This window comes from Drosophila pseudoobscura, chromosome 4 (genome assembly GCF_009870125.1).
Source record: "Drosophila pseudoobscura strain MV-25-SWS-2005 chromosome 4, UCI_Dpse_MV25, whole genome shotgun sequence".
NCBI lineage: Eukaryota > Metazoa > Arthropoda > Insecta > Diptera > Drosophilidae > Drosophila > Drosophila pseudoobscura.
This window is the reverse complement of record NC_046681.1, coordinates 29,796,337-29,809,226: the sequence shown is the minus strand read 5'-3', so window position 1 is coordinate 29,809,226 and position 12,890 is coordinate 29,796,337. Positions and strand designations below refer to the sequence as shown.

Genomic DNA, 12,890 nt, shown 5'->3' with positions numbered 1-12,890 from the left:
ATTCCTCTAAAAAGCCCCTAATATTTATGATTCATAAAACTAAGCAGAGGTCTATTTTGTTCAACATCTTTCACAAGATCTAAAAATGCCGCGCCTCATTGCCGGCAAGAAATGTATTTATGTATCATCTGCACCTTGACTTTGTTTCTTTTAATAAACTTCCATCAAAGTTGTGAAATTCTAGCAGTATCCAAGCAATAAATAAATGCTGCATTAACCTCTTGCAGAACCCCTTTAGGGAGAGAACCCCGAAAAGCCCTTAAAGCCTCTTTTGGGTGTGCAGCCCAATCGAAGTTTATTGAGAAGCGAAAGTGTCAAAATCCACACTCCACACCCCACACTATCCCCAAGAAAACCCCACCCAAGCCATTAAGACACCCCGTTATAAGCCCTGGATATACAAAACACCTTCGATGGTGTGGTGCCCCAAGTTCGTGTCTTGTTTTCAAGACTTTGGAGGGCTTTGGGCTTTGTTTCTCCCCCCCGGCGGAGCGGCGGACCGGCGAACCAACGAGCCGAATCGGAATCCAATAAAATTGAAATGAAATTGTGTAATAAAAGAAAATCGCTTATACAAAATGCCAGAGCCCGATGTGTGGCTGGGGCCAATCGAAATGCTGAAAATGAAATATTGATGAAATTTACTGATGCATTGTCCGCATGTCAAGCGCCGCCGCCGCCGCCGCCATCTGCGGTCCGCGATGTCCGCGAACGAACTTGACTCCGACTCCGAGTCCGATTCCGATTCGAACAACTCCTCATGCATAATGCAAGCCGAGTGCAACTCGAGACGTTGGAAATTTCTAACAATTTAACAGAAACACAAGAAAAAATCCATCATCGATGGATGGATGGAGAGGAGGTGCTCGTACTGGCTGTCCGCTACTGGGCTTTTTCTTTATGCCAATCGAATCAATTAGACGATTTATGGATGATGGGCCTGGCATTGGCATTCAATTTGCTGTCTTAGGCTTCGGCTTCGGCTTCGGCTTTGGCCTCAGCGCTGTCTCTCAACAATTTCGAATGTCATAAATTGTGACGCGCCTGCCTGCAGAAGAGGCAACAACACAGCACACACAAGAGTCGTGACCTATGCGGACCCCTGCTCTTATCAGATGCCAAGCCAACAAAAATTGAGTCATCCTCGCAGGCCGCCGAACAGAACAGACATTAATTAAAACGCATTCAAATGCAAATTTTTGTCAATCTGCCAAATGCCAGAGTCCGATACGGACCCCCCATGACAGCAGCCCCATTTGGGGGCATTCAGCATTCAGCATTCAACATTCGACTGGCACTGGCACTGGCACTGGCACTAAGTGCAGCAGATTCGACTCTTGTCACGGCCCAAAATTATGTTTATTGATTTAGCTGTCAAAAAGTGCATATCTTTCGGGCAGTGTCTTTTTTCGGGTCTTGTCCGAGTCAGCGTCGACTTTGGTAATGCCAAATGAGCTGAGGCTTACAGTGGTCCGAGTGCTTGGGAATACTTGTGCCATGACACGGGTATTAATCAAGTGAATGGGCAAGTCACTGGAGCTATTTGTCAGCCCCTAATCGGACAGAGCGCCCCGACCAGTCAGGTATTTGCTTTGTTAATTAATTGTGGAGGTATTTGCAGATATTTTAATTCCAACGATTTGGCTTAAATGTTAAATGTCACTCTTAGGCAGCAATCTATAGATAATACATTTCAGAGTACAGAATCTCTGAAGGAAGTCAAATCTACATCAAATGTGGAAGAATGGTGTCTGGACAAGTTCTATAAATACTCATTGGATTGGCACGTTCTTAAGGGTTCATCTATTGTGATTCCATAACTTTTGATTATTTTATTTTCAATATTTGATGAAGAATTGTAGAAGTACGGAATTGTACAATTGATGAAAGTCCCACATGACCATTAAAGCGATTGAAATCCCAGTAAAACTTGGACTATTTTGGTTCGAGTGGAATGCAACCTTAGATACGATCTAATATCTGGTCACACGGTGCATCCAACCGAAATTGTGTGACACTTGTCAAAGGCAAAGATACACACACACACACTCTCTATCTCTATCTCTGTGTGTGACACTCTCAGGTGGGTGTGTGTTCGAGTTCTCGTTCGCCGGAGAGTAGTCTCTCCCTTGCCTCGGGTCCATAATCGGGCCCCTTACGTTATCCATATGTATGCAAGAGTCTGTGTCATATAATGGGTTTGCAATTTGCTGCGACTTTTTGACACACATACCAGACAGACGCACACAGCCACAGATACACGGATGGAGGGTCCCAAGAGTGTGGCATAAGCGACTCAAAAGATTTATGTTAAATTTTTAATGACCGAACGGGCAATGCATCAACTTCAATACATACTCGTATTGGATAAAGACATTTGCAAGGCAACCTTTGACCTTTATTCTCTGGATTTTCCACTTGAAAGTGTGTGAAGAGCTGAGATTACATCGAGGCACCCACAAAGAAGTAAAAAACCAAAAAGAAGTACCACTATCAAACCCAGGGACAGGTGGACAATGCGCACAGCAGGTGACACCGGTGGAAGCGGGGCGGGGCGGGGGGGGCTACAGATCATCAAAAATCGACATTTACTTCTCGGAGTCGGAGTCCGAGTCCGATTTGATTTATACGTTGTGTTTGATGAATTAGAACTCACCAAACACACACCGTTCCATGCTCGTAAATGGGTTTCAGATACTTTTATATCTTTGTGTCTCAGCGAGAAAAATGGAGTCTTTTATTTTCAGTTGGATTTGTCTGTTTTTGTGCCTCTATTTGCGGTTCAATGGCTCAATGGTTCGCTTTAGTTACAGTTTTGGTTGTTTTTCTAAGGGGGGGCACTGCAGGCATGACCGTGACAGGCCCTCCCCCTCCCACTCTACTCTTTCTGTAACCCCTCCACATCCACGATGTGCCTAACACGACTTTAAATTTGTCTTTTGCGGACTTTTCATACCCTTTTTTCACAGAGGGTATTGGGATTTTGACTGTGGAGGAAGTAAGTCCCTCTCAAAGTCTGTACCCCCACGACTCGATGGTTTATTATATATATATATATATATTAAAAGATATTCCAGCTATGCTTTTCCTGCTAGACTTCCATCAGTTTCAATCTAATCCACTCCGCAAGTGTATCTCTATCTTCGATCTCCGATTAACACTAACCTTTCTCTCTCGTTTTTCTTTCCCCCCCCCCCCCCCCCCACAGTTTGTTTGAGGGGAGGCGGATTTTTGTAGGGCAAGCATTTCGCAATGGACTTGCAACAAGCCAACGCGTCAACAAAAATATTTTCGTTTGTTGGTCATGATTTATCGTTGGACTCTTTTGACAAGCGTGTTATTTTCAGTGTTGTTGTTGTTGTTGCTGTTGGGATCTGTGTGCCGTTGTGGGTGTTGCTTTGTCACTTGCAAGTGTTGCGTGAAATAAAAGCATTTTCCATTCGGGCGGGGCTTTTGGACTTGGATATTAGATTACCAGAATGTTTGTGCATGATTTAAAGGTGTTTTGCTGGCTGTGAAGTACGAGAAATAACAGCAGCAAGGAGCGGCCTTGACGAGGCCAAAGGAAGAGGGAGTGAGTGAGTGTTTGAGTTGTTCGAATTACAGAACAAAGGAACTGGGTTTGGGATTCAACACAACGGAAATTTGATTACAAAGTGAAGAATACTTAAAGATTTGTTGCATGGAAGGAAAGTCTGAGAAGATACAACTCTGGGCCAGAACTCAGATACATAGGTCGATGACACATAACCTATCTGAATCCAATCGATCACATCGGTAGGCTAATGCCTGTCAAAAAAGTCAAACTTTGACCTTATTGGACACCCAGATCTTATTGAATCCCTGATTTCCATTCTGCCCATCATAGTCGTACGCTCTCGCGGCTATTGCACTGTTAAATGATCGTAATTGACAGAGAAGATACGAGATACGATCAATTATGATCGTTTAACAGAGGCCCTGGGGAAACTCCCTTTGAAATTTTCCAGAATCAATCGACTTCTTTGATATGTCCGCTTCAATAAAGAAACTTCTTTGACCAATCGATTTTGCTCGAGAGAATTGTAAAGTTATATGGTAATTGCTGGTGGCACATATCCAACAATCCATCCACATCCATATCCATACAGTCATTCACATTAAGCATAAACTAAAATGGTCATTCTCTCACTTGTCCAGAGACAGAATTTCAGAATTTCTCGTCACGTAATAAAGTATTTATGTCACCAGAGCTCTCCAAGCCAGCGCTTATATCATGGCCACGTGATCGCGGATCGTAATGGAGTTCTAACTGTAAACACACCCCGACAATCCATCCACCTTGACCCCGATTCATGGGTTAACCAGAGGCCCGGCCCAATCCCGACATGCATTTCAATGAAGGCATCGTCTGCTGATGCCGATGTTGAAGCTGAAGCTGAAGCTCATCATCAAATCAATCACAAAGTCGGCATCAGTCAGCGATTGAAAGGGAAGCCAAGAGCTCCAGAGACATGTGTCTTCAGTTACTAAATTGCGAGCTGACGCACAGACAAAGGCCGGAGTGCTGTAAATGATTTGAGCTCTCGCTGAGCAAACAAACTGGAAAACTGACAAACTAGCAAACCGACAAACCGACAAACTGCGAATGCATTCAACAGATACGCAGATACATATCGCTTTGCCTTGCCTCCACTGACAAACAGTTTTCTGTCAGATTAACTAACAAACTGCTATCGTCGCTACCACAATGCTGCCACCTCCCATTCCTCCTCCTCCCCCTCTTGAGTGCGTCTGGGAGCATGTTTTGTGTGCGAGTGTGGCATGATTTATAAAGTGACGAAGCCGCTGAAGATTTCGCGGCATTCCAAGAATTTCCATTGCAGCATGTGTGTGGCACAAAGAAACATTCAACCGAAAGGAAAAGGGAGTGCGGAGTGCGGAGTGCGAAGTGGGGGCTGTATAGACCCCTGCACATACATATGTAATCTTTTCAGTCTAATAAAGTCATTGGAGTTGCCTCGGGCAACTCTGGCTACTCTGTCAACTCTGTCAACTCTGGCAAGACTCTACGAGTATTAAAACCAAAACCAAAACCGAGAAGACAACGGCAAACATTGCCAATTAGTTGCGAGAATTTATATTGCTTTTTCGGTTCAGAGCGAGAGGGGAAATACGAGAAAATAATTTCTCGAAATTTATATTGGAAGCGGCTATAAATTATGGGGAGCACGGGCACAAGTCAAGAGCCCGGAGACCCCTCCAGAGGAGCTTAAAAAGAGTCTGCCAAAAGAGAACATTGAATGCGGAGCAATCTGGAGACAATAAGTAAGCACAAGTTGTGCAATGGAAAATGTCTCAGCAGCCAGCCATAACGAGGGCCAGTAGAGAAGAGTGTTTTTCCATGGGGCAAAATGGGAAAATGGGGAAATTATTTTCAAATGATGTAGTACTCGTACTCACAGTTCCTCGGGGCACGGCACCGACTGGCACAGCACCGACTGGACGGCTTAATGAATGCCGCAGGAACAGAAAAACCAGAGGTGAAGCAGAGCAGGAAAGCACTGCCAATAACGGGGCGAAAACAAAGAGAAATATGTTTGAAATGCGGGTGGAAATTAGCTGGAAAATGTCATCAACAGCACTGGCCACACAATGAAGAAATAACTAAAAAATAATTAGGAAAATCCCCCACAACCGAGCGAGTAATTACAAAAGGAAAGCGACCCGTCGAACCGTCGACCACTCGACCAGTCCCAAGCGTCCACTTGCTGGTCGAAATCAATAAAAGAAAAACCGAGAGCAACCTTAAAAATAAATAACAGACAAGAAAAAGTTATCAGAAGCATCTAAGGAAAGAAAACTCGACCGAAGAGGGTCACAATGATGCTCTGAGGATGATGATCCAAATAAGGAGACACAAAAAGCACTCAGAGCCAGCACAAACAGGAGAGGAGGCAACATTGCTAAGCAAAACATATACAAAATGTATCTCAAATTTAAACAGAAACTGAAACTGAAAGTGGGTCCATCATAGCTTGATGTTGAGGCGATACTGGCTGTTTCGTGGAGGCTTAAAGTCGGATTCTGTTCAAGTTAATGTCGCCTCTACGCTTCTCCTCCATCTGACTTTTTCTATAAGTAGCTATCAGTACGTTACCCCTCCATTATCCGTGAGTAGCGATTGCCTATAAGCCACACTGCGCTCCCGCTGGTTCTAGCCTCAAGGTCAGTGCAACCGCTGTGGCTGTGGCAGCCTTCAGCCTTCAGGCACACCAGCGGGTGGCAAGTGATGAGATGAACTTTCGTTGCGTTTGCTTAACCGCTTTTGACATTTCGATATAAGTAAGTACAGAAGCTAAGCTCCACTCTTGGTATCATCTTTTCTATCCCTCTCTCTCGCTCTTCTCCCATTTACTGCTCTGTCAATACTCGGCAAACATACAGAATGAAAGAAAGAAGGCCACAAAAGCTACAGCCTGGAAGGAAGCAACAGTAGCAGGAACAGGAAGAGGAACAGCAGGCAGGCAATATAGGAAAAGACACCCACAAAAGGCTGGTAAAAGCTTAGGGGGAAAACTACTACAGAAACAAGAGCAAGTGGTCCAAGGGAAGTGACAGTGTTGGAGGGTGTGGCAGGGGCAGGGGCAGAGACAGAGACAGAGGCAGGCCTGAACGAGTGTGTGGGAGTGCAAATGAAGGATATGCATTAGAGTTCAGCAAAGAGTTCAGAAAGAATGTACGAAGGAAGCAGAACCTTTCAAGCCTGCAAAAGACTTGCCAACAAATTTACACCAACAACAACAACAGAATAGAAAAACGATTCAAAAAGTACGGGAAAACATGCACACAACTACAAGAAACCATCAAAAACTGTATAAAATTGGAGTAGAAACTGCAAAAGCGTACAACCAGAAATAAAACACACACCAAAAGCTTCAACAACAACACACCAACACAACACAACACCGCACACCATGGAGAACACCTTGAAGGACTGACCAAATTGCATTTCAAATGTTTTTCAAACACCTTTAACAGGAAGCGGAAACCAAAAAGAGAAAATACTATTTGCATTGAAAATGTTTCTCTTTTTTTTGCAGTTTTGTAAGGAAAAACATGCATGAATGGAACGAAACGAAACGAAACGAAGCCGGCTTAGAGGGATTACCAGTATTCATGTTATATATTCCCCGGAGAGCTTTGACATGGGATTTAAATTTAATCTGATCTATTATGAAATATTTTGCATTTTTGTAATTAAGGGAAATATTCAAGAAATGTTTGCTGTATAGTGAAATATATAATTGTGTATTTGGTACAGTACAGTACCCGACTGAGGAGAACATTCCTGTGTTTTAATTTACTAACTCCTTTTCTGTGTACCAGAGCTCCCCTGTACTTGACGAGGGGCGGGCAAATTAAGTAATTTTCATGCACAAATTAATGCAATTTCCTTGCTTCTTCTGCAAACACTCGACATATCCCACTGGCCTTCCATTAAAAATCAGAGCCACTTCAACCGCAATACATTAATGAACAGCCAAACGAAGTAAATAATACACAAAAAAGAAAAACAAATTAAAGCTGCAACAAAAAGCGAAGAAGCACGAGCGACGGGCTTAAATGCAAAATGTTATGTTTGCAATTAAATGATGTATTTACGAGTAAGTAGGGCAAAATGCACGAGTCGGGGCTTGTTAACATCGAGGCGGAGACACAATTGAAATGTGGCACGAACGACGGCTCTCCAAAGCGGAGGGAGGGACGGGGGGAGGGAAGGAAGGAAGAGCGGAAGGATGTACACGCCGGGAGGGGGGGCCCCGAAGGAAAGGTGAAAGACACATCCTGCACAGTAGCCGGCGTCCTCATCCGCAGACATGTGTTAATTGTATTGTTCTGGCGGGCAAAGGATGGTGATTGCGACTGTGGCACGGTGGCAAGGTGTATCTGGGGATCCAGAAGGTGGCACCCCCTCGAAAAACCTTCAATTGCTGTTACACTTTTGTTTCCACTGTTGTTTTACACGCAGCTGGTCTTTGTTGTTGTTGCAATTCGTTGTTAATTTTTTTATTGTTTTATTTTGTTTGCCTTCATTGTTGCTGCTGGCTTTCCCCGAGTGTTTGTTTAGCTGTTAACAATATTTTCGAGTGCATTTCGAATTTACATTTCGCCGGGAAATTGGCCCGCCACCGACCGAGCACTTAACTCAAATTTAAATTTCGGATTATGTTTTTAATTATCTGGAATATTTATTCGGATATGGGATTTAATGTTGATTGCGTTGGCAAACATTTAAATTGACATTAATCGGGCGAAATAATTGAGGACGTTAATGAGGTGACAAAAATGTTTCGGGGCTAATCATAAATCATAAAATATATTGCAACCGGAAATGGTTTGGACCATTACTATTTGCGGATAAGTGACGCTAATATTTGTTATAAATTAGCCAAATCATGTCATTAAATCCCCCAAATATTGGGCACATTAAACATGAATATCTGTGCAAATACGAGTGCCCTTCACGCTTTTGGGAATCGGATTTCGGGTACTTCTGGTTTCCAATATACAGAACTTTTGCCATTTACTGACTGGTTTCGCATCAAACTGCAAACTGTAAACTTTAAACTTTAAGGCCATGGCAGTTCTCGATGAAGTTTATCTTCTCCCGTCGCTCGACTTAATGACATCGATTACCCGGAGACATCAAGTGCGAGCCACTCATTTCAGTGACAGGGGCTCCACAGCTAACTGCCGTTCGGGCTGCAGTAAAGTCAAAATGGTTGGCCAATAAAAACAAACAGCCAGCACTAAAATCAACAACAGAGAGTTCTGGTTAGCTGCAATTTCCCGCCGGAACTAGTGGGTTCCGCTCCACTGGGGCTTCCCACCCGCAGAACCAATATTATTTGCTTTGGGGCTAATTTAATTTGTCCTTTTTCGAGGTAATTACGCTGAGCAAAGGACAGACCTGACCTGAGGGTCGCAGGATCAAAGAAACGCATGAAAATGCAATTAAAATTGGACGTTCGCCGCAGAAAAAATAAATAATACGAACACTGACAACAAACAACAGCTCAAAGCAGGAACATGGAGTGGAAGGGAAGGGAATCCAAAAAGTGCAAATCAAATGCAGCAAATTAATTGCTGTACCCTTTGCAGAGGGTACCCATGGCTATTCCGGGAAAGGAAGGATTATCCAGCAAAGCTTTGAAAACTGCAGATTTCTTTACATGGAAGACACCCAACTCGAAGATTGATTCCTACATTATCTAGCAGATCATTCGATGGGTCTGCAAGGGTATCAGCATATTCGCTACGTGCATCTGGCCCTGGCTCTCTTGTTGTTGAACTTGTTGGTGTCGTTTCGAAGCTGGTTGTATCTGTTGTTTTTAACTCGTTCTGATGTCGTTGTAGTTGTTGTTGATGTTGCAGGTATTGTTGTTGTAATTGTTGGTGTAACTGTTGTCTCTGCTACTGTGCTGCTGCTTTCAATTAGCCAACCAGCAATGGAGAGTGGTGAGTGGTGAACGGTCAACCAAAAAGTGCAAATGCGACAAGCGCCAGCTGCTGTCCGGTGCCCCATCCCCCCCATCTAAGAACCCCCCGCTGGTCACCCTCCCCCCGCAAACACACGCCCCTGGCCTTTTACGACACTGGGTAAATATTTGACAAGAACAGGGGGCAAAGCGAAATTGTTTGTAGTTGCTGTTTCGCATTGCCTGTAAATGGGGCATTGCTGTTGTTGTAAGCCAAAATGCAAACGGCATTAGCCATGGTCAGTGCGTTCTGTGCCAAAGCACTGGGAGAAATGTACGGTCGGAGATCGTAATGACATTTTGGAAATAACTGCCCAGCAATGTCTCCTTGTAATGGATTCCCTTTAGTACGAACCTCCAGAGTTCCACTCATTTCTCGCAGTGTTCTATTCTGTTTACTTATGGATTTACCGACTGAGTAATCACCAAAATCAAAATCAAACTCGAAACCGAAACCGAAACCGAGACCACAACCAAATTCTCGTAGACCCCCCTCCGAAATCTGTTGGTCATTTGTGGCCACAGCTTTTTGTTGCTGCTGTTGTTGTTGTTGTTGTTGTGGAAATGTCTGAATGAATCCCCTGGCTGCCATCGTACAGGCATGTCGCTTATCAGACAGAGGGGGCTGCCCTCGTGCCCCCTCAGCCCCGCACAACAATGGAGCAATGTCAGTGATCAGGGAGAGCAGCAACAAAAGCTAATGACATCATGGAATCTGTGGACGGAGATGAGACGCCGCCTTATCAGCGCATACAATGGGCGCAATGCCAGACCCCAACGACTCACCTCATTCTCAATGTTGTAAGAGGCTCCCCTTATGAGCGGGGTGTTGCGACTGGTCTCCCGCAGGGCCTGCAGCTCCTTCTGGTGCTTCTGCTGCTTGAGATGGTGCTCGTGCTCGATTTTGTTCCACTGCTCGTTGGAGAAGCTCTCCTCGGAGTCGGAGTCTGCGTCGGTGTCGGGGTCGGTGTCGTCGGAGGAGTCCTCCTCGTCCACCTCCTGGAGATTGGCGTCGATTAGCTGCAGCTTTGGCTTCACTGTGGGCTTCTCCGTGGTCTTCTCTGTGGGTCTCTCTGTCGTGTGCGGCTTCCTGACTACCACCAGAGCACGGTCCCTATGGGTCTTCTGCTTGTCCTGCTCCAGGTTCTGCTCCTTCTCCTTGTCCCTCTTGAAGAGCCAGTCGAAGATGTTCCTCTTGGCCGCAGCCTTCTCATGTGAATTACCCACACTGGGATGCTTGTTCCTGCTGGAATTCATGTCCGATTCGTCGGACTGGTCGTAGGCATCGTACTCCTCCTCCTTCGACTCGATGTGCGGCAGCTTCTGACTGAAGAGCGAATAGCGCGGCATTTGTCGGGCCAACTCTTCGTCGACAGCATTGGAGCCGGAGTCCTCCTCGTACTCGTAGTCCTCATCATCGTCGTCGTCATCATCGTCATCGTCATCGTCCTCGGAGGAGGTGTCCACCTCCTGCCGCCAGTTGGGTCCCCGCGTAGACCTGGGCTCAGCCCATGGCGGGTATATTCCATCGCGATCGAAGTAGCGACTGTGATTGCCCATCATCGAGTGGGGTGGATGGGGGGCCTCGGTGGTGACGGCGGGTCTTGGAGTGGAGCTCATGGCCAGGCGGTGCTGCTGGTGACGCAGCGAGGGGAAGACTCTCTGCTCCCAGGTCACGTGGTGGCGGTTGTGATGACGCAAATGGTGCTGCTGCTGTCCCGTGGCCGCCGGCGGCAGCTGCTGATCGAATAGCTTCATGGCCGTGGCAGCTCCAGGTCCGACGCCCACAGACGGCGGCTTATGGTTCCCCTCGAGCTCCGCACGCAGATGCTGCTCGTGCCTCAGGTGGTGATGGTGCTGGTGGGCCGCCTCCAGCTGCTGGGCCTCCTGCAAGAGCTGCAGACGCTGCTGCTGATGGGGACTGCGGTTTCCCATCTGCGGAGCTGTTGTGGTGATCACCGTCGACGTTCCTTTGGCGTCCCCCCCGGCCCTGATGAGGGGTACCAGCACTAGCAGAATCACCACGAACTTGGGGGTCAGTGGTCCCCCACTGCCCCCGCCGCCTCCTTGGGGAGGCATCGCCATTTCGAGTATTACCTTCGGCCTCTTAAATACCAGCTGAGAGATCCTCTGTTCTCTGCCTTTGTCTCACTTTTTTCGTACGCTCTTTTTGTGGGATTCTCTTTGTCGTTTGATCTTCTGTTTGTGTATATTTATTTTGCCTTATATCTATTCATTTTTTTAAATATTTTCCTTTGTTTTGTGAGCTTATTGCTTATTGCTTATTGCGTTTTATGTTTTGACACTGGCCGACACTTGCCGACACTTGTTCTATGTGTATTTCCCTTCTTTCTGTTTATTCTCCCAACTTTTTATAAATGGAATTTTAATTGTTCTCGTTAATGGCACGCAGATTATTTTACGACACTTATTTTCACTTTTTACAACAATTTGTCATCTGGGAAATTTTTCGAGGAAACGCAATTAATTTTCTTTCAATGGTTTCCCACTTTGGAATACTCTTAAATAATGCAATTTATTTTGTATTTTTATTGTACAGTTTTTCACTTTTACTTGAGACCAAAAATTTGTGTGATTTTAGACACTTTTATGTTTTATATTCTGGTTCAATTTTGTTTTTTCACTTTTTGCGTAATTTTTAATAAATTAAAATTTGTTTGGCACTTTTCGAGAACTTTTCTGTCCACTTTTATGCAAATCGCCTGCAAATCGGCTCAAAGAAAACGCGCTCGACTTTTGCCGCGATGCCAGCGGCAAGACAAAGGCCTCCTCGCACACACGCACGCACTTTCCAGAGACGCACCGACACAGAGATACACGGCTCCACTTGTACGCATATAAGTACTATATGTACTGCTATATCTCCACTGATATCTGGTTGTTTGTGCACGAATTTGTTTGTTTGGACTAAGTTTGCCAGATGGGGGACTGGCCTCACAGATGGGGCATGCAGCACGTAGCACTTTGATTTCTGGTCTATGCAGATGGCGGGGCTGGCTCCACGAATTAAGACAAGACCCGACGACTTACAGATAACAAATGCGGCACGAGATCTCGCACGGATTCTGAATGGAGATGCGCCATGTTGAGATGCAATGTTGGCAGACACACGTTACACTGGCAACAAATGTTGCGATCCACAAAAGTGGCTGTAGCTAGGAGAAGGCTGGCCTCATGCTGCCAGCAGCACGAAGCTGGTTTGAACAGTGGAAAATTGATATGAAAATCTATTAGCAGAATAGCCCGAACTAGGCCTAAAGCGATGCAAATTTAATTTAGTTTGGAAAGGTTAATTTTAGCAGGTCTCCCACGCAATCTGCCAGTGTGGCTGAACCTCTTTAAACTGTA

General features: G+C 45.4%; 2 protein-coding genes across 5 annotated transcripts in view; one reads left to right on the top strand and one right to left on the bottom strand.

Moving 5' to 3' along the window:
- LOC6903295 (dynein-1-beta heavy chain, flagellar inner arm I1 complex) overlaps nucleotides 1–7,333 on the top strand; it is a 106,973-nt gene extending 99,640 nt beyond the window's left edge. The window contains exon 7 of the mRNA XM_015180178.2: nucleotides 7,083–7,333. The gene's annotated coding sequence lies outside the window, so the exon portion shown is untranslated. The remainder of the gene's footprint in view (nucleotides 1–7,082) is intronic.
- The window catches only part of Pvf3 (PDGF- and VEGF-related factor 3), a 70,722-nt gene extending 58,107 nt beyond the window's left edge, over nucleotides 1–12,615 (bottom strand). For 2 of the 4 annotated variants that reach the window (XM_015180182.2, XM_001357105.4), the window contains exon 1: nucleotides 10,308–12,614. In XM_015180182.2, the coding sequence (XP_015035668.2) occupies nucleotides 10,308–11,606 (1,299 nt within the window). In that variant the 5' untranslated portion in view covers nucleotides 11,607–12,614. Of the gene's footprint in view, nucleotides 1–9,901; nucleotides 10,237–10,307 lie in introns of those variants that run through there. The other 2 variants (XM_033381102.1, XM_033381101.1) reach the window with 2 other exon arrangements.
- Nucleotides 12,616–12,890: the final 275 nt, after the last annotated feature.